General features: G+C 40.1%; 1 protein-coding gene across 1 annotated transcript in view; it reads left to right on the top strand.

Moving 5' to 3' along the window:
- Window positions 1-21866, top strand: part of ANKFY1 (ankyrin repeat and FYVE domain containing 1) — a 33381-nt gene that overhangs the window by 3663 nt on the left and 7852 nt on the right. Inside the window, exons 2-18 of the mRNA XM_027445986.3 lie at window positions 1540-1732; window positions 3302-3420; window positions 5779-5914; window positions 7305-7428; window positions 8770-8919; window positions 9672-9837; window positions 11577-11781; window positions 12533-12601; window positions 13306-13505; window positions 13993-14090; window positions 14473-14695; window positions 15774-15872; window positions 17129-17282; window positions 18527-18695; window positions 19248-19366; window positions 19731-19887; window positions 21136-21336. Of these exons, the coding sequence (XP_027301787.1) occupies window positions 1540-1732; window positions 3302-3420; window positions 5779-5914; window positions 7305-7428; window positions 8770-8919; window positions 9672-9837; window positions 11577-11781; window positions 12533-12601; window positions 13306-13505; window positions 13993-14090; window positions 14473-14695; window positions 15774-15872; window positions 17129-17282; window positions 18527-18695; window positions 19248-19366; window positions 19731-19887; window positions 21136-21336 (2582 nt within the window). The remainder of the gene's footprint in view (window positions 1-1539; window positions 1733-3301; window positions 3421-5778; window positions 5915-7304; window positions 7429-8769; window positions 8920-9671; window positions 9838-11576; window positions 11782-12532; window positions 12602-13305; window positions 13506-13992; window positions 14091-14472; window positions 14696-15773; window positions 15873-17128; window positions 17283-18526; window positions 18696-19247; window positions 19367-19730; window positions 19888-21135; window positions 21337-21866) is intronic.

Below are 21866 nucleotides of genomic sequence, written 5' to 3'. Positions count from 1 at the left end.
TACCTCGGTAGAGTAAGTATCCCAGAGGAGAAGATATCTATTAACTGGTAAAGGATGGAGCTGAATAAATGGCTGTTGAAGCAAGTACACTGCCAACCTTGCTTAAGCAGTATTAACAGAAGAGTCAAACAGGGTGAATTACCTCCTCTTTATCCATTACAGTCGTTAAGTTAAAAGACTTACAAGGGAGTATTTGCCACAGCAGTCACAGAGGAGAGGCTAAATGAGGCATTCAGCCCGCAGCTGAGCAAGGGGAGGATGCTCTGCCCTGGGGACCTGCTGGAGCCAGGCCAAGGCCAGCTTGGCTGTTGAACTTTTCTCTAGGAGCAGAAAGAAAACACTGGTCGCTGAGCTGGGCTTCTTGTTTGTAATACTGTTTTACATTTAGTAAATATTTGAGGAAAACTTGTTGAACAGTGAACTCCTGGCTAGCAGGGAGGAATCTTGTGAAGACTTTCCCACTGGTTACCTTCCAAATTTCTCCTCCCTGCTCCGTTCTCATGTTAGGACTGGCTTTGGATATGCGTCTTGTTTGGAAGCTTGCCTTCTTGATGTGGATTGTTATGGGTGGGTAATAATCAGCTAACCACAGTGATAGCTACATGTAGCCTGTGCACCTCATCCATGAATGCTCCTCAGTTAGTCTGGTTTTAAGCACCTGTAAAGCCTTTTACATCCAGCAGTGAAGTAGAGGGTTTTCATACGAGTGTCCCAGGTCAAGTTCTACACAGCTGTGCAGCAGAGTGCCTCACCACAGCTCTTCCTTGTGGTATAGGAGCAGGCTCTGCAGTGGGATGGGAACACTTAGTCAGGGACCTGATAGCCAGGTACTGCTGCTGTGCCTGTGAATTGCAGCAGCCACCACAGACCCAACTCTGCGCCACGACGCCTCGTCAGTGCAGAGCCTCCGCTGGGGGAGTGCGTTGATGGAGAGTAACTGGCTTTATATATTTTTTGACTGGCCTTTAGAAACACAGGTTTTGGGGAAACTTTGCTTTCCACTCTGGCTATTTCTTAAGGAGCTTCTTAGCTGACAGTGCGGAGTTCTAGACAGGTAAGTTAAGTGCTCTGGGTTGGATGTTGCACTGCCAGCAGCTGTTCTGATGCTTGCTTGTGCTCGATGACTGCTGTCAAGGCAGGCAGCATCGTAACTGTATTGATTGGTAACTGCTGCTGAGTGAGTCTGTGCTCTACCCCACCACAATTCCGTGGCTTTAGAAAGCTTGTGGTGCACCTGACTGGATAGCATTCAGGAACTCTATTTAGGAGTAGCTTTTATCAGTGTGTTCTGTTTTTCTGTGGTGTTTTGTTTTTTTTTTTTTTTTTGTTTTGTTTTTTTTCAATGTACTTATGGCTAGCAGAGATATAAAAGGTTTAATATTGGGGATGAATTACTCAAGTAGTGTGGAAGAAGTGTTTACTGGAATGCCCCATGACTGAAGTAAATGTGTAATGCACCTGTAGAGTGAAGTTACTCTCAGATGCAATGCACAGATGTGCAATGTTTTAGCCTTGTAGTAACACTGTGTGCCCCTGCAGAGGAGGTGGCCAAGCTGGAGAAGCACCTGATGCTTCTCCGCCAGGAGTATGTGAAGTTGCAGAAGAAACTTGCTGATACAGAAAGGAGATGCAACCTTCTGGCTGCCCAGGCTAACCAAGACAACGCCAGTGACACTTTCATCAGTCGACTTCTTGCCATTGTATCTGAACTCTATCAGCAGGAGCAGTACAGGTAAGAAATGTTCCTGTGGGGAAGGGGGGATTACAGGAAGCTTTGGCTTTATTGACTTTATAATATGTGCTAATCTTGGACAAAAAAAATGCTTTCACCTCTGCCTGGTGTGAGCAGGGTCCCCAGGTAGATGTTGCAAAAGCACTCTTAAGATCAGGCAGTATCTTGAATCCAATTCTCGGATCAAGAGCTCTAAGCTCAAGTTTATCTTTGAGGCTGGCATTTAAGACAAGCTTAAAGAAAGTTGATTGCTTTCATGGTCAGTGGCTGAGCTTCCTTTGAGCAGAAGTTATTTTACACTGTCCTACAGCTAGTTGACACATTAATTATGCCGTGTATCTTTGACACATTAATTATGCCATGTATCTTACAATTGGAAAGCCCTACTTTTTTGAAGGACTATCTCCTGCATGTTCTCTGCTCTTTTTTTATGTGTAAAGAAGCCTGATTTAATTGACTTGTCTGTTTGTATGGCGTAACAAGCCTTGGGCAGTTATGACTTGCCAGTGTAAATAATACTATATTTCTGAGTTTTAATGTAAAATTAGGTTTCATCATTTATCTTCCATATGAACATTAAGGATCAATGTTAATACTCTAGATGCCCCAATGGATTTAGTGCCAAGACCACACCTGACACCAATTTCTTTGCTATTACTGAAACCACCTCTAGTATTGCATAGGAGGCTAGGAATGTAAGGGAAAATAACGTAGTTTTGTTTAAAATGTGTTCCCACCATGTCTCGTGTTTCTCTGAGAAATCTGTATGTCCGGTGAGAAACTTAAAATAGCATGCTGGGTAAAAGATGAGATTTTTTAGATGGTTTATGTCAGAAGAGTTGGATTATTTCTTCTTTATTTCTCTTCAGATTTTAGATTTAAAGTCGTAGAATAGTGGCCAAACAAGAAAAGGAGAAAGGAAGCAAGTCCCAGTGAAAGCTTAAAGTAACGTCTGTGTATTTTGTGCTTCAGTTCATAGTGGTGTTTTGATTTAGAAAATTGTCTGGAAAATACACCTACATAGGAATAACACTTGCAAGATGTGGAACTTTAAAATAAACAGGGCAAGTACTTTTTAAGTACAAAGGATAACCTGGTGTTAAAAGGTTTAGTATTAAATTAAAGTGTTCTTGACAGCTGGTCTCCAAGGAACTGGGCATTCTTGGAGTCTGCGTTGTCCTCAAGACTACTGTCAAACATCATTTGTTCTGTTACTGCTCTTGCACAAAACCTTTGGTGCTTGGCTGACAGTGCTAGAATGGACTCTGCAACCTAAATATTGAACCTCGAGATTGCTGGATTTTCCTGTCTTCTGCAGTAGTTCCCTAGCAGTTTACTGTGAAACTGTTAAAACATTTAAATACTAGAGACTCATTTCATTCATATAAAAATAATAATTGCGTCATTTGGTGAAGTATTCCACTTAAGCAAATGTGTTTTGATATCTCAAACAATCTGAATCTAAATGTGGATGCAAAGACAGATACTAGGAGATGCTGAATCCTTGCATATCTAAGCACGGGGAAAGCCTGCATTATAAATGGCTATGTTTTTTTCTCCTCTTATCAGTGATCTGAAGATAAAGGTCAAAGACAAGCACATCAGGGCTCACAAGTTTGTCTTAGCGGCACGCAGTGATGCTTGGAGTCTAGCCAACCTTGCCTCAACAGAGGAGCTGGATCTGTCAGGTCAGTCATTGCTTAGTAATACGTGATGCTTCACTTGTCTCCAGGATGACTGGTGAAAGGGCCTGTTGAGAAAAGGTCACTCTTGCACCTTTTGGATTACTGCTGTCCGCAAAAAGTGGTGTTTAATCAGTTGATAATGAAGCTTTCTCTGAAACATGGTGGTAAACTTGTGAACGTGATGCTAGTGCTAGTTAAATCAATAACCTACCTTCTTTCTCTTTAATGAACAGGGGTTGAGAATGGTGGCCTGTTTGTCTTTTCTAGAGTCAACTAAACATAATGACAATCAAATCTATATGGAGGAGCTTGACTTCTTCTTTTCTAAGGACAGGGCTTTTTGAGGTAGCGTGCATAATTTTTCTGAAGTGTGTAATGGAAGTACCTTGCTTCTTGTTAACAGTGTGTGTGGAAGAAATAAATACAAATATTGATCTTACAAAAGTGATTTGCTTTGGCATTTTGATACTATTGCAAAATAGGTTAAGGAAAAAGAAATTTTTGAAAGGCTGTCTTCTATAAGATGGTGTTTTGTTCCAGTGTAGCTGTTTCTTGCATATGCTTACACTGGGCAGCATTCCTGCAAATTGAGACTTTCTTCTGTACTTAACAGTATAGGAAAGTCTTGCACAATTAATTTGTGAGCAATAAAAATGGGTATGAAGTTAAGCAGGTTTGCAGGCTTGCATGTTGAATACCAAGCACTGACCTCACTTTCTGTGCTGTATCTTATCATGAGTCCTAAATGCAGACAAACTGGAAGGAAGCAAGTCACAGCAAGCCAGTTCTGTGTGAGAGCGTAGCAACTTTCCTGCAGAAGGATTTAAGGATCTTTCTGCAGCTGCAAGAGAACATATGCCAAGGAGTTTTTTTTTAATTGAGTGCTATGTTAGCATAAGATTTATTACCAAAAAGCCCTTATGCTAATTGTGGCTTTGTTGCAAGTCTTTAAGTGGTAGTCCATAGCACTTGTAGCTTTCCATTCATGGTAATCTGAGAATCTCAAATGTAGTTGTGGTCTTGCATGTTTAGCAATGTAAACGCTTCCTCTTATTGAATGATGCTTAAAACAAGTTGTGTAAAGAATACCACCTACTATTACAGAACTAAGCTTAAAAAAAAAAAAAACAAACACAAAAACATCAGAACAACACTTTGATACATAGCAGAAAGATTAGTTTTATGAAATAGTTCTAGCAAGCAACAAGCTGTTCCCCCAAAAACTATGTCAGGGTTTTCTTTAAAATAATAATAATAAAAAAAAGTCCTTTCTAGAACTTGCAAGTTAAGATTGCCTAAAAACTAATTTCAAAATACAGGCAGCATTTGAATCTGAGTATTTTCAGAGTTCATGTATTCTGCGGAATGAACATAAAGATAAGCACAGGTTCTCGTGTTGGGAGGGAGGACATGTACTCTTTTCTCTGCCAAGGCAGAGCTGATATTACAGTTCAAGTAGGCTTTTCTGATAACTTCGAGTTAGGCCAAAGATACTTGCCTTATTAAAGCCTCCTGTTTCTTAGGAGACAGTCTGTGTGCTATGTCAAGTACTGTCTGGTATTCTGCAAATAATCTGAGACAACTCTGAGTAAAGATGTTTTAGGATGGATTTTTCAGTCTTGAACATCTATCTTTTATCTTTAAAAACTAAACAGCTTAAGAGACTAATGTTACTTTGAAAAGAAAAAAAAAACACCAACCACAATTAGTTTAGAAATTGGTCTGATCTGATGTTATGTCTCTTGTGTCCCGTGGATAGGTTTCTGTAGTTTTTGCTGTGTTAACAACATGCAGGCTTGGTTGGGATCAGTATTACAAACACCTGAAGTCTATCCAGCTTCTTAAACTGACTTTCATCTTAGAAATGGTTCCTAGCAGTTCTAAGTACTTTGTAGTCATTCCTAAGATGTAAGCAAGCTTATTGACATGCCACAGTTTATAACACACATGACTGCAATATGCCAAAAGGGGTTCTTAAAGTGAAAAGGGGATTTGGGCATGTCACATATAGATGTGGATTTAGCTATATGTGAGCGAGCGAAGACTTCAAAGGGGCATCGCTGGCCCTTAAAAGTCATGTTCATTTAGCAACTGGGAGACGGTACGGGGCTCCCTGTATTCTGCACAGTGTTCCAATGGAAGAAAGGTTTTCCTGATTGGTGCCAGCACTGGTGCTAGCTTTGACTTCTGCCCAGTTTTGTCTCTTTATTTTGCCATTTTGATTAAGCTAAAGCAGTGTGGTTTCAATGAGATGATATTTTTCCTGGTAGCTGTGACTTTAACATTCAGAGGAATAACAACTACTTGAATAGGTGATTGTTCTTTGGGTATTTTATTAATCCCTGTTGCTCCGTGTACCAGATGCTGACCCAGAGGTAACCATGGCAATGCTGCGCTGGATCTACACAGATGAACTTGAGCTACGAGAAGATGATATCTTTTTGACAGAGCTCATGAAACTAGCTAATAAATTTCAGCTCCAGCTGCTTAGGGAAAGGTGAGTCTTGGTAAATACAGTGGTTATTCTTGAACTCTTTAACCTTGTTTGAATAGAAATAAGTTGACAGCTGCTAGCAGTTGGCTGCAGCTTTGCTTTTCTCAAAGACTTGAGGTTTTTGGTAATGCAGCAGGACATTCAGCTGATCACAGGAAATGAAGCCTTGTGCTATAGTTATGCTGTAGCAGTTTTTCCTTACAGCTCTTATGTTTACTTCCCAGTTCTTCCAGTCAAACTAATAACCCTAATTTGCCAGGGAAATGAAGCAGAGAGCAATATATTAATAACAAGCTCTGGAGAATTGCAAGAAAGGAAGAGTCAATGACAGTATCTTGTAATATTAAAAGGCCATAGGTGAAAACTAACTTAAATAGCTGTGTGTCTTGATAGCAACTTTTCACAAAGAAGGGTAATGTTACACTAAATGCTTCCCCATTATGGAGAGGATGATCACACCATTTTAATAGGGGATAGCTTATCTTGAATGTCTAATGTTCTTAACCACTTAGTGACAAGTCTGAATCTACAAAATGAAACCTCTTCAAGTTTTGTTCAACTCTGAAGCTTTGAATTTTATCAAAGGTGAAGTATCCTTTGATAATCTCTTGCCTAAGGGGTGTCTGGTTCTGTAGTAATACTTAAGGTCCTTACTTAATCTAATATTTGTGACACAATGTGAAGCAAACTAAATTGTTAATAATAATTTAAAACAAGTATTTGACATCTATGGGGCCAGTACAGAAACTGCCTTCAGACTTTGTACTAACAAAATATTCCTCAGCATGGTAGTCTGGTGGCAAGGAAAAAGCCCAAGTACAGCATGCTGATGATGATTAGCAGATGCCTTCAGGTGCAGACACCCAAAGAAAAGTGTTTCCTTTTTGTATTGAAAACTACCCGGAGTTCACTGCCATGCTTAACTTCAAGCTGAGTTTGTAGTTTTCTTCTAACTTCACACCTCTAAAGATGATGTAGTGGATCTAGTGTTAAACCCTGTCCCTTCTCTTCATGAAACAAACATTTATTTGGCATGCTTGTGATACTGTAGTACTTAGAAGTAGGGAAGATGTCTAAGAGCTGCAGCTTGTTCCCATGGGAGAACTGGCATGCCTCTATTTACTCACAGGCTCCTACAGTAAGTGGTGCTATTATGGGACCTCAGCTTAGACAAACTGCCTTAATAGGAGTCTGCTTTTGCGGGGACTGTCTTATAGGGCTTATGATTAAAGTATATTTATGCTCCATGGCATTGCAGTGAAGTAAGTCCAGGACTACTTCTGTTGGCATCCAGGAGAAGAGTATATAGAAACCTGTAACAGCATGGGAGGGTGATTACTGTAAAGCTGTTTACTGAACTTACTGAACCCTTTTTTTTCCCCTATTTTGACAGATGTGAAAAAGGAGTTATGTCACTAGTTAATGTAAGGAACTGCATTCGTTTCTATCAGACTGCTGAGGAGCTGAATGCTAGCACTCTTCTCAATTATTGTGCAGAGATAATTGCTAGTCACTGGGTAAGTACTGCTAGAAGGAAGCAAAAGGAAAAATGTTTACAGAGAATAGAAACTTAAGCACAAGAACATCACTTACTGTGCTGTCTAACCTCAGAAATTTGTCTTTGTATGCTACCATTCAAGCATTCCAGCTGGGATAGGGATTACATGGATTCCTGATGCCTTTTCAGTGACTAAGGCAACCTGTTGCCCTGACCCTTAGGTTTTTCAAGGGGTCAGAATATTAAGTGTGAGTGAAGGGACTTTTCTTGAGACAGGAATCACTTTCCCTTCCCCTCTTTCATACTTATCTTTATAATATGCTGCTTTTGGCAATGCATTATTTAGTATTTTATACAGTGTTAAATCATAATTATTTTTGAAACAATGTACATTAAATGGCTATTCCCCTAAGTTTTTTTCATTGTTGTCTCTGGAGGTTATGTCACTTGTCCATCTTTGTATAAACGTCTTGATGGGCAGGGGGAAGTAGCTTGTAGCCTGAAGAGTTGTTTTGTTCACTGTCAAAAGCCTCTTACTTTCATAAACATGAGACAAACCAAAGCCATTGCGATAGGCAAGAGGGTTGTATTAACAAATCTGGACTCTAAATTGTTCAGAGGTTCACCCATAGTTTGGTTCCTGTCTATATAGGATTACAAATCCCAGGCCTGCATTTACTTCTAAAAATAATCCTTTTAAGTAAGAGCCAAGCCAGGAGAGAGTTTATCTTCTCTAGCAGGGGGAGTGGCAAGCAATCTTGCAACTGACTTTGAAATTTCATTTGCTCTGATGTTTTGAGGAAACCTTGATTAACTGTGTAATGGATTAGTCTCTAAAATAAGTCTGTTTGCCAACAGCAGACTGGTGTATGAGGATTTAGGTTATTCTATATCTTAAGACAGCATGAGACATCCAGAGGTCAGATGTAGATACTGCTTTGTGCTCAGAGATCAAGTTTCAAACTTACATGGAGTTGTCATTCCTCAATAGCTCCTTTGACAATAGGGCTTAATACTAATCTGTGACTAGAGTCCAGATAGAGAATTACTTTAGGAACTAGATGTTTATCTACTGTAATAGATGGAAAAATGCTTGTTTTCTGTGCCTGTCACAACAGGGAGGAAAAATACCTCACTGTACCAGATCTCAAAACTAAAATGTAAGACTTCCTCTCAGTGTTTCCTCCTAGTCTTAACAGGATATCTTGGATTGTTCCTGCTTTTTGTAATGTTGTGCATGTTATCAAAATGGAGCTTTTAACTGAGCTTGTTTTGTGAATTTCGTAATAGCATTGTGCAATGCCTTGTTTATAAACAAAACAAAAATACTGCTTACCCTTTGTTTTTTTATTGGTTCTAGGATGACTTGCGTAAAGAAGACTTCAGTAGCATGAGTGCTCAGTTATTGTATAAAATGTTCAAGTCAAAGACAGAATATCCTTTGCATAAGGCTATTAAAGTTGAGAGAGAAGATGTAGTCTTCTTATATCTTATTGAGATGGATTCACAGGTATAGTGAGACTAACTTTTACTGTCTTCTGTAACTCCATGTTTTAAATAACTAGTTTCTGACTGGTAGTGTAAGCTATTTCTGTCACCAGTTCTTACTCGTATGTTTATTATTGTAGCTACTTTTATGTCTGTAATAGAGGCTGAGTGATAAAGGCTCTATAAAGACATAATTAAGAAGTGAGTCAACACTTCTGATGTAATCCGTTGCATGCAAGATGTTTTAAATAAAATTAATACTTGATATTTATACCACACAAGTTCAGATGTGCATGGCTTAGTAAACTTTGCTACTTCGTGGTAGTTCAGTAAGCATTATTTCTTTGAACAGGCATCTGTTGTGTTCAGATGAGTATTCTAAACTAGCAAATAAGCTGTCCAGCAGATTTTAGGATTTGAGACATCTTAAAAAGGAATACTTGAAGAATTCTTCCTATTACCATGTTGACTGTGCCTAGATAGGCAGAATCTTTACAACTGCCAGTCTTGCTTCCTGCGAGTTAAACAAGACTTGTAGGTAGAACTCCCGTTTCCTCATTGAACAGTCTTCTGCTTAGATTTGATTTTGGTGACTCTGCTAGCTGTCTGATTATTTCCTGTATAAGGTGTGCTTACCTAAATGCAATACTGGCATTTACAATTAGAGTTGAAGGTCTACTTTTACGGTAGTTAAAATGGGCTGTTAATGATGTTATGTTGGGCTGTTGAGCATACCTGTTTAACTAGTGTCATCTGGTTAAATTTGTGTTGTAGCTTCCTGGAAAGCTTAATGAACTGGATCAAAATGGAGATCTTGCTTTGGATTTAGCCCTCTCCCAAAGACTGGAGAGTATTGCAACTACGCTGGTCAACTACAAGGCTGATGTAGATAGGGCAGACAAGAAAGGCTGGAGTCTGTTACACAAAGCCATCCAAAGAGGTAAGGATATGATGCTCTTTAACTTGCAGTTCCAGTGTGGAATATATATTCCGTAGTCTATTTTTGTCTCACTGTGTAGCTGACACTTTAGTTAGAAACCTGTAGTCACAGATAAATATTGTCCCATTTCTTTTTGCTAAACTTATAAAACGGGTATGTTTCTTAGTCTTTTTTTATGTTTCTTAGTCTTTTTTTTTTTTTTTTTTAAGGATCTAAAAGCTAGCCTGCTGGCTGTTGCATTAAACTTGTACTACATGACATCAAGAAGCAATCCTAGTAGAGTATTTTATTCTGAAGGAAAAAATACGGGGAGATGCAGATAGTATTTTAATGCAGCAACTCACTTAATGTCCCTGACAAATGGTTGAATCAAGCATGGTCAACCTAGCTATAAATAAAGATGAAGCCTTCTAAACATGTTTCAGATGCAGCATCTGCGTCTTACTGATCACTGTTAACAGCAAGGGACTTCTCCCTACTGAACAGCAGTTTGAGGGGAGGAAAAACCCTCTGGAAAAAGATGAGGAGCAGAGGGACGTGCTAGGCAAATCTAAATATCTACAAATTTAAATTTTATTAGCTCAGTGCAGCTTGCAACTTCTTCCTTTAATCTCCTACATATCTGAACAGGGTAGTGCTGGAGTCTGGTCCGGTGAATGAAGCTTCAGCAGCAGGAGTAGGAGGTCTTCTAGGCATAGGTCAGTGTTGTGGTGGCTGCAGCACTGAGAAGTTTGCAGCAGGCTTCTCTTAATACCAGCATTTGTGTTCCACTTCTAATGTCTGCTTTCAGTCTAAGCTAGAGCTCTGAGAATGCTTGCTTTTCAGTAACAAAAGCTTCAGTGAGTCGATCACTGTTAACAGTCGTGTTCTGGAAATGGAGCTTAAGCAAATTGTCTGAACTTGCCACGTGATTCTTATTTCTGATCACTAAAGAGTGAGGGAATATCAGATAAGGAATTGGGGGAGGATTAGATTTTACTTCTTGATGCCAAAGATGACAGCAATCTGCGCTGCTTTTTCAGGCAGTTTTCTTTGTTGTCTGTTCTTGCTGTCAGGACAAAAACTTGTGAATGCATGTTCTCAAACTAGTATTTGGAATAAGAGAAACTAGTAATATGCTGAAGGCATTCTGGATGTCTTGTTTCAAGTTCAAGGTCTTGTGCACCTTGAAGCAGGCCTAAGTTCTGACTTCTGAGAAGATCTAAGGAAAGATTTCTTAGGAATGCCTATCACGATAGGTCCTAGCTGTTGAAGCTGTTACTTCATGGGGGCCTACGTTTTCAAGAGCAATGACTGCATTACTGTTTGTTTATATAGCAGCACTGAACAGATTGCAACTAACTTCTGCATTCTTCTGACTGCCCTGGAATAGGAATAGTACCTTTCATTCAGAACTGTGGGTAGTCTCACAACTTGCCTGGTTGTGCATTAAAGCTGCAGTGACACAGAAACTAACAAACTTAGTATCACCGTACCAAGTGAACTAGTGCGTGGACTTGAGTTGCATGTAACCTTAGGGCAAAACACAAAAGGGAGAGAGAGTTATGAAATATCTTAATCCTGGCTTTGCAGTGGAGTGTTCCTGAAATTATCTATTACTAAGGTGTTTTAAAAGCAGACTGTTCTATTGGAATGATTGTATCATATAGAAGGAAGTCACGTATCCATTTTCTAGGCTTATTTAGAACATAGAGGGTTCACAGTGTATCCATAAATAACTTTATCCTTTTTCACAAAAGGAGATAAATTTGCTGCAAACTTTCTCATTAAAAACGGTGCCCGTGTGAATGCTGCTACGCTGGGAGACCAGGAGACCCCTCTGCACCTTGTGGCGTCATACAGCCCCAAGAAGCATTTGCCAGATGTCATGGCAGAGATGGCACAGATAGCAGAATCCCTCCTACAGGCAGGAGCCAATCCAAATATGCAAGACAGCAAAGGAAGGTAAATACTGGACGGGGTAAAGTCTGCTACCGGTTTAACAGATAACACTGCAGCTGTTAGGTACAGCCCACTTGGAACCTTCTCAGGTCTCAGCAAAGCACAGGTGATGGTGGAAGCAGGGAAGGTGAAGTCATTTACTTCAGTTTGAGACCTGCAAGTAGCACCCAGAGCAGAAGCTGTTGCAGGCTGAGCGGTACACTGTCATGACCAATATTCCCTATAGAAAGCTGGGGGGTGAGTTGACTGCTGGAACAGATGGCAAGCAGTTTTTTGCCTTTATTGGATCACTGCACAGTAAAGTAAGCTAACCAAGATGACAAATGACATTCCTAAAAATCTGCCTCCTCAAAGCTGTCAATACTATCTGAAATAGCCAATATGTGCAGTGTGTTTATCAGAAGTGTAGGGTCTTTAAACTGCTTTAGAGGTTACATTGGACTGGCAAACAAGTACATAAAATGGTGTAGAAACCTCAGAGTATATTAGCTACTCAATTTGGGTAAGTCAAGCTTTTGTACTCTTTCCTTGAAGATTATCTCTTCTATTAGGGGAAAGGGTTGCTAACTACTAAATCCACTGGAACCATACCCACTATAATGGAAGCTTGCTTTTCTGTCAGGATATACTAGGGCTCTTCACCTGAAAGCAGAGGTGAAGGTTAGCCCCATAAATGATAGGGGCACGTTGGCAAGCACAGACAAATCTTAAATGCCTCATTTATTGATGTAACTGTACTTTGCTCCAATTGCAGGACCCCATTACATGTGTCGGTTGTGGTCAGGAATGAACCTGTATTCAGTCAGCTTCTCCAGTGCAAACAGTAAGTTCTGCTTACATGTAAAATACACTGAGCACCTATTTCAGTGAAGGTATGAAAACTGTTTAACAGCTCTTTAGACCTTTTTGCTGTATCATAAGGCTAGCAGTAGCCTAGAGATGCAAAACTGTGAAGGCTCTGCATAACTTGAGATGGCAGAAGCCAAGCAAGTTTAACCTCCTGTGAAGAGGAAGCAAACTGCATCTCAGTGTTTTTCTAAGAGAGCTAGATGAAATGTGGCAATATCTTCATTTGTAGTGGAGCCAAAAAGAGTAATAAGAATATAATCAGACATCTTAAGTCTTGAGTTCGACTTGGATTATGCTTAAAGCTATCACGTGTGACGTTATAGGGACAGGAAGCAAAATACTTCATTTAATTCAGTTCTTCCATCGTTGACTTTACAGTTCTTGTATGTTACTTAAAAGAGGACTTGCCTGTTTGAGACAGTTTGTTACAAGCCAAATCTAGCAAGACCACGCTTCTCTTAAGACTCAAGGGCTTAAATTTTGTAGTCAATCTTGCTTGTTTCAGAGTATTCACAAATCCTACTGTAGCTCCAGTTACTTTGGAAGTTTTTAAGTAAGCAGAAGTTGTCAGTGAGGTATTGAATAAACTAGTACAGCTTTTCAGACACTTGAAACTTAAGCAGCATCTGGGACCACTTTCGAAGGCATAAGTTGAGGAATATTAACTCTTACTTTTAGACTAGACCTGGAGCTGAAGGATCATGAGGGAAGCACAGCTCTGTGGCTTGCGGTTCAGTATATCACTGTATCGTCTGATCAATCTGTAAACCCTTTTGAGGATGCCCCTGTTGTAAATGGAACTTCGTTCGATGAGAACAGTTTTGCAGCAAGGCTGATCCAACGAGGCAGCAATACAGATGCTCCAGACACAGTAACAGGTAAAACAGAGGTTTGTATTCCCATGTAGGTGGAAGGCTTGTGAGTTAACTGCCTAGTGTTGGCTGCACTCTGTGGTCCAAATTACTCCAGCCTGTCCAAATAGCATGGAACTAGGCAAAAATGTTTGTGGAGCTGAATGAAGTTTTGATGGTTATTGCTGTGTAATGAATGGCATGGGTAGGTGGTAGTATCTTTACCCAGAGCAGGAACACTGACAGGTTGTGAGCAGAACTTGACCTGCAGGAAGTGACAGAAAATCTGGACTCCTTGCTAGGTCCTAACGTCCTCTTTACAGTTTCAAAATGTGTAACTACTAAATAGTGTATGTGACAGTCCAGCGTTTCAAAGGCATTACTAACAGGTAGGATTTTCTTTTTTGGCTTCAAGCTTCAATGTTATAAGGTAGTGGGGAATGTGCTAACTAACACTTTCAGTGTCATGGTATGGTTGCAATAGTACTCCAATAGTATTTGTGTTTTTCCTTAGGGAACTGCTTGCTTCAGAGGGCAGCTGGTGCAGGAAATGAGGCAGCTTCTCTCTTCCTAGCAACTCATGGAGCGAAAGTCAACCACCAAAACAAATGGGTAAAAACAGAAACTTCTAGACTGTCTGAAAATTCCCTTATTTCCTTTCAGAAATAAGATGGCAGAGATCTTTGTTGCTAACCCTAGCTTAAAGCACGTTTAAACATCTGCTGAGCCTTCTGCAGGTTTTCAGGTATTTACTAGTGATCAGACAACTGTAGTATAACAGTTCTAGCACTGTTCTAGCAGCACTGCAAGTTTAACTTTCTTCAATGCTTGTTGTAATAAAATCCTTAGTATACGTTAACTCGTGTAGCTGAAGGTCCGAAAAAGCTTCAACTACTAGTGCTTAAGTTTTTTCATACCCATTTGTGGGCATAGTAGTTGAAAAGCTATCTTTCTGGTTTCTCAAGCTGTTAACCTTGTCCCCCGTTTGTTTAAGGGAGAAACACCACTGCATACTGCCTGTAGGCATGGCCTAGCAAACCTGACAGCAGAACTTCTGCAACAAGGAGCCAATCCAAACATCCAGACTGCTGAAGCAGCGCATGGTCAGAAGGATGCGTCTTCTCCAACAGCAGAGAATGTTTATCTGCAAACTCCCCTTCACATGGCTATTGCTCACAATCACCCAGATGTGGTATCAGTCATCCTGGAACAAAAAGGTAAAGTTTTACTAGTTCAAACTATATTGATGCTTTAGTGGATTGGTATGTCAAGATGCCATCTAAACTGTGTTTCGACAAGTTACTAATCAAACATGCTTTCCTGTAAACTTTGTTTAAGTAGAACAATTAACAAGACTGGTTAAACAGTTGTCTTAAAACTCAAATCGCCTGCTTGTTGAGACTAGAAAATTAACTTGCTCTAAATAGTCTCTATTACTGATCTCTCCAAACTTTCCACTGTACATAATGGACTTGAATTTTAGCCCCAGGTTGCATTCTGACTGTACAACTGAGATTCCCTTTCTCTCCTTGTCCAAGTATATGGTTCAGGTAAATGCAGGAATTGAATACAGATAAAGGCATCTTTCTGTGGTGAGACTTCTGCCTCCTTCAATTCTCAGTAAGATGGTTTTGTACAGAGTAGTACTAGAACTGAGACAGAGTTGAGTTGCAAATACTGAAAAACTGGTAGATGACAGTTCTTCACTTAAGGGACCTGGGGTATTTGTTAGATGCAGGAAGTGAAATAGATCTTGCTTCAGCTATTAATTTTATCTCCTACCAGAGATGGCATTTGGAGAGAATAGGTGAACTGGGGAGAATATCCTCCATCCCAGGGAGCTGAGAAGGAGGGATGCTGCCACCATATTGCAGTATAGCTTACAGTGAGGTCTTCATTCTCAGAGCTTTGGGTAAGTGGCTGTTTAGAAACAGATAGCAAGGGAAGCAGGTTAAGCATCTTAGAGTGTTGGATGGTTTTTAGTATAAGTGTTAAGATTAGGTAGAATTGGTCTTCACAAGCAACATTAGCACCTAGGAAATTGAAAGTAACTTGCTCAGGAAGAGATCTTTCAAGATGACTGACTAAAAGAACATTCTGCTTTTAGGGAAATGGTTTAGCAGTGGACTTCCAGTGTTAGGTGGTTGGTTAGACTTGATGACCTTAAAGGTCTTTTCCAACTTAAATGATTCTATGGCACTTCAAAATTTGACACTGCTACTCCTGCAACCTTCAGTCTGCAACTGCAGGTCAAATACAAGAATGCTCTAATGGAATGATTTTTTTTTTTCCTAGCTAATGCTCTTCATGCTACCAATAACTTGCAAATCATTCCTGACTTTAGTCTAAAGGACTCGAGGGACCAGACTGTGCTGGGATTGGCTCTTTGGACAGGTATGTGCCTATCGAACAAGATAAATAAACTTTACTATGATGAAGGAGCTATGATGTGAGTGAGATTTTTGGGACAAGCCAGTGGTTGTTTTGTATTCATGGCCTGGCTTGTGCTGCTAATGAAAAGCTGTCAAGGAGAGCTTTAGATGATTGTTTAGCTTCTAAAATGATGTTCACATCTGGCTTGCCAATAGATTTCCAGCCATACAGCTTCACTTGTTCAGCAGGGGATAGCCTGAAGCCTCTTGCATACAACTGCACTTGAAGTTGTGTAGAATTGTACCACTGCGAACTTTTGGTGGTTTTCATTTGTATCCATTTATGTTGTCTCTTCACAGTTAACTCTGTAAAGGTCAACATTACTGTATTATCCAGCTTCTAGCACTAAGGGAAGGTGAGCTACGTTAAGTAGCTGTGAAGTGGAATGGAACTTGGAATACCGCTTCAGGATTTTCTTCTCTGAAATGTGAAGGGGAATGTTTTGTGGAAAAACAGATGTTTGCAGACAAGTGGTGCTTCTACCATACCAGGTTATGCCCATAAGAGAGTGGTTGTGTGGTTACCACTGGATCAGTGTGGTCCTACTGAGCTGGAGCCAGTAGCTGTGTGGGGAATGCCTGCTCATATCTTGGGCTTAAGAGATGAGGCAGAAAGCTTAATGAAGTGCTTTGCACAGAAGTACTAGATGTCGTCCATGTGTAACAAACATCTTTACTCTCAAGGCTCTTGTTTTTTTTTTCCATTTCCAATGAAAGGAAACAAACATATCTTTATCCTTACCATTGTCCTGATCCACCTGTGAGGTAAGGAAGGACTAAGCTAAATATCTAAATACAATGATATTCATGTGAATGGCTTATGAACATAATACTAAAAGCTAATATGATTGCTGGACAAAAGTCTGAGATGGTATGAAGTATTAGGCTAGGTGTGGTCGTGAAGGACCATATTAAATTTAGGTTGGCAAAACTAATGGGGAATCTGCTGTGTATCATACCATAACTTTTTTCTTAAAGCAAGGCCAAAAGGAGTCAGTAACCAGTATTTGACAGGTCTGTAAATGCATTTTTAAGCTGGGTAGAGTCATGAGTTGGCTTAGCTCATGTGTGTGTATTTTAGTAGGCTCTACGCTAATTCAATACATCACTTTTTTGTAATTATTGAAACCGAAAGCTTGAAGTTTTATTTTTTATGCTTCAGAGGGTGTCTGTTTTATAGAACTGAAGGCAAAATACTAATGAGCTGAAACTCTTCAGGCATGCACACGATAGCAGCTCAGCTGCTTGGATCTGGGGCATCCATCAATGACACGATGTCAGACGGACAGACTCTACTACATATGGCAATACAGAGACAAGATAGTAAGAGTGCACTCTTCCTGCTGGAACATCAGGCAGATATAAATGTCAGGTAAGATCTTAACTGATACAACACTGAACAGGGTATGTATTTAGCAGCAGGTGTGATGACTGCCTTGCTCACGAGAAGGAGCAAAAGGGGAGATGCTGCTGTCTTCTCCATGCTGACTCGCGATAGGACCCAAGAGAACAGCATGAAGCTATGTCAAGGGAGGTTCAGACTGGACACTAGGAAAAGGTCCTTCACCAGTGGGTGGTTGGGCACTGGAACAGGCTGCCCCGGGAAGTGGTCAGGGCACCAAGCCTGCTGGAGGTCAAAAAGTGTTTGGACAATGTTCTCAGACATATGGTTTGGTCTTTGGGTGGTCCTGTGCGGAGCCAGGAGTTGGACTTGATGATTGTTGTGGGTCCCTTCCAAATCAGGATATTCTAAGATTGTATATAGAGGCTTGAAATTGTTATCAAATCATGGTTTGTGCACAGTTCTGGATATGACCCTTTTTATGGCACTAGTTAATGCTGGGGAACCTATGTGAACATGGATCTACATACAGCTCCATCAGTCCAGTTGAAGCTGCAGAGGGAAATTTGGCTCTAGGTAGACTACAATCTTCTGTAACAGACTCAATTCCTAGAGCCATGGTACTGTCTGATCTATACTATCTGCTCATACTGTAGTCTCATCTATTTGCCAGCTTGTTGGAGCCGCATGTGTTCTGCTGTCTAAACTGATTAGATGTAGTCCCAACAACAAAGTTCAGATAGAAATAGTCTCATGAGTATCTCTAGACAACTGATACTAGACTTAACAAAATGTTTATGTGCTTACATGACTGACAGGCAGTCTTTGAAATTTGGCTAGCTATGCCTAATGAGTGTCAAGGGGACAAACTGCCTAATAGGGCTAACTAACTTCAGTTCTTCAACGGTTGGTATCTCTCAACCATTTGAAGTGTTACCACAGTGCAGATAAACATGTTACGTTCTGTGATGTTAGGTAAAGGGAACTCTGTTCAAACAATGGCTGTAATTAAGGAAAGGGAGGTAACTCTGGACCAAGAACCTTAACACGATTCTCAAACTTTAGAAGTCACTCCTTTGCTATTAAAGGGGGAAAAAAAGGTAAACTACATAGCTGCAGTGAAAACCTAACGTGGTAGGTTTGCCTGACTAAACATATTACCACAGCAAAAATAAAAATGTGGAGATATTTACTGGAATAGCCGAGAATTTACTGTAACAGAGATCTAACTCTTTAATGGAGTAGTAACATGCTTTAAACTATACCTATTGCAGAACACAGGATGGAGAAACTGCATTACAGCTAGCTATAAAAAACCAGCTCCCTCTTGTGGTTGATGCTATTTGTACCAGGGGAGCAGATATGTCTGTGCCAGATGAAAAAGGAAATCCTCCTTTGTGGCTTGCCTTAGAAAATAACCTGGAAGATATTGCGTCAACTCTGGTAAGACTGTTAGTTGACTTAATTTAGTCGTGTTCTTTGAGTATCTCACTAGTGGCAAAGGTCTCACCAGCAGAAATGAATTCAAATGCCTGAAAAGAACAGAGTAGTCCTACACTATTTAACTTCTAGAGGTTTTCCTTCACCAGAAGTTCCTTTTTTTCGGGTAATCTTTTATAAACACTGTAGCTTACGTACCCAAATACCTCACAGCCACTATAATAACATAGAATAAGCCATCTGGATTCCTGATGCTGCAAAACAGAAAAAAGGATTTACCAAAAGCATCAGGCTGTAGCATGCCTGGCTTGTGTAACGACCAGCTTCTTGAGTAAAACAGAACATCTACGAACCTGGATTTTATTGCATCTTAAAGTTTCATCAAGGCCTTTAGAGGCTCTCCCTTATTCCTTTTAAAATTAGGTTCTATTCAGATGTAATCCAGGAGGAAACTTAATCAAACTTCCTTATGACTCCTAATAAATGTTATCTCCAGCAGACTCCTACTACTTCATATTGAAAACTTCACTTGCTTCATTGTGCTTTTCCTTCCAGGTTAGACATGGCTGTGATTCCACCTGCTGGGGATCAGGACCGAGTGGATGCTTACAAACTCTTCTTCATAGAGCTATTGATGAAAACAGTGAACAAATAGCGTGCTTTCTTATTCGCAGGTCAGGCACTCCCTACCCTTCCCCTCCCCCTCCCAAATGCAAACTTTCTAATGTGCTTGTACTTATTTTCCTAATGTAATTGAATGCTATTTTGAGTCAGTAACAGGTGTGTGCTTCATTAGACTTTTGGTGAGTGAATGGCACTTATGGAATCCTGACTAATATTGAAGACACCGACACATTCTATTATCTAAATTGTCATGTTCTTGATGATGAGTCAAATTAAAAGTAGGAGTTTGTGTTTATATAGGATGTGTTAGCAGATGCTGAATCAGCCCTTGTGGAAACCTTTCTCTGACCTTTGTTTGTAACTGTTTAAGTCAAGATGAAATTTATTAAATTGACTGTGTTGTGCTTTTCTTAGTGGCTGTGATGTGAACAGTCCCAGAAAGCCAGGCCCTAATGGAGAGGGAGAAGAAGAAGCTCATGATGGACAGACGCCCCTACACCTGGCAGCCTGCTGGGGTCTAGAAGAAGTGATCCAGTGCCTTTTGGAGTTTGGTGCCAATGTCAATGCTCAGGTACGTATTAAAATGGTGCAGTTTCTTTGAAGCTGGTTCTCTAACTTCAAAACAGTGAAAACAAATCTCCCTTACCTGTGTATTTTGCTTCATAGACAAAGAACAGCCTACTGCTATGACTGAGCTAGTGCAAGGACTGGCTGCAGTTCTGCTTTTTTCCTGTCCCTTGTTACCAGGTCTGGTAGTCATCTGTCCACATGTATGGTTCCTTCAGGAAGCCATAGTGAAGGAAAACAGTGATATAAAAAACTTCTTGTAGTGCTAGGTTTTGTTTTTTTTTTGGTGTTGTAATGATCCAAGTTAGACTCTTCTGTTCTTAGTGTGAACGAAGGGTAGGAGTAGGGCTGTATGCTGCAGCAACTGGTCATTAGATCAGCTGTAGTGTAAAACTCCAGAATATTGGACTGTTAGTTTATCTGGGAAGCATTTCCTGCTATCACATAAACCAAGGTGAATCAATTGTGAGCTACGCTTCAGAATTCTTGATCATACAGTAGTCCTTAAATAGAAGCTAGACAAATTGCAACAAAAGAAATAAATGTGTAGCATTTCCAGGTGCTGATGCTGTTGAAAGCGGCATTAAAGAGCAACAGAACAGTCACAAAGCTGCTGTGGCTGTAAACTCTTTCTTGATGCAAATGATTAAAGGCCTTATTTGAATTTGATAGACTGTACTGTTTGCATAACAAACATGCCGAACGCTTAACATTTTTCAGTGGGTGAACTTCCAAGTGTCAAGCTTCTTTCAGAAAACTTAGCACAAGTGCCTGAGAGTCAAGCCAGGGAAATATCTGATGAACGTATGGAAATGATACGACAGATTTGAATACTATTTTTGTACATTGTTCTTTCAGTTAAAAATAAAATCTACAAAATTTTAATAATATAAGGTGTTAACATAAAAATAACTAATATTAGTTTAAAGCATTCTTTTAGAATGCTTGCCTACTGTCATGAATGTATGCTCATCTCTGCCCCCAAAATGTCTGGCTGCATGGGAAATGTTACCCTGAGCTACTTAAAAGGCTATATAACACAGAGGATTGAGGTCAGCCTATTTGGAGGAGCAAATACCAATTTGCCTCACATTGTGGATGTGAGCTCCCATTGCAAGTGCTTTCTGTCCCAGCTGAAGGCTACTGGGTAGGTCACAAGAACTAAGCAAAAAGCTTCCTTTGTTTTTCAGACATGAGAAAGATTTGTTTATTGCTGCATCTTCATGTAATAAACTTCATGGTCTCCTTCTAGGATGCAGAAGGAAGAACTCCAATCCATGTCGCCATTAGCAATCAACATAATGTTATAATTCAGCTTATGATTTCACATCCAGAAATTAAGCTAAATGTGCGTGACAGACAAGGAATGACTCCCTTTGCATGTGCGATGACGTATAAAAATAACAAGGCGGCTGAAGCAATTTTGAAGAGGGAGCCAGGAGCTGCTGAACAGGTAAACTGGGAGCATTTAAAGCATACTGGTCTTCTTGCTGTACAAGTCTACAGCGAAAGGCACTCCACAAGCAAGTTGTGCTGTATTTTGTGGCTTTATATGTCACAATGTTTGCCAAACTTCAATTTTCTATGGCAGGATTTATTAGGAAACTAGATAGGCACATGCTATGTGCGAGTGAGAACGTCGAGGGTTAGTGTTTCATCAAACCGTGTCAGTACTAAACTGAGGTACAGGCAGAGGAATATGAGGAGAAAGTTCTAACTACTCGCATGTCTTGTTTCTGTAATAGCACATCACAATGTATGACCTAGCTCTTATAAAGCTATCCAAAACAAACTGTCCTGTAATAATTGAATAATATGTGTTAACATTGCACTGATGAACTGGAAAACCTCCAGACTTCAGACTTCTAGTGTGACACTTCAGGCAGCTGTTCAGGAATTTCTTCCTACACTGTAAGTTTAATTACTAGTGATTACTAGAGTGCTTAGGGAGCTCTTGTATCCATGTTTCAGATGTATCACATA

Source organism: Anas platyrhynchos, chromosome 20 (assembly GCF_047663525.1).
Source record: "Anas platyrhynchos isolate ZD024472 breed Pekin duck chromosome 20, IASCAAS_PekinDuck_T2T, whole genome shotgun sequence".
NCBI lineage: Eukaryota > Metazoa > Chordata > Aves > Anseriformes > Anatidae > Anas > Anas platyrhynchos.
Note: the sequence above shows the minus strand (reverse complement) of the source record. Positions and strands in the feature narration are given on the sequence as shown.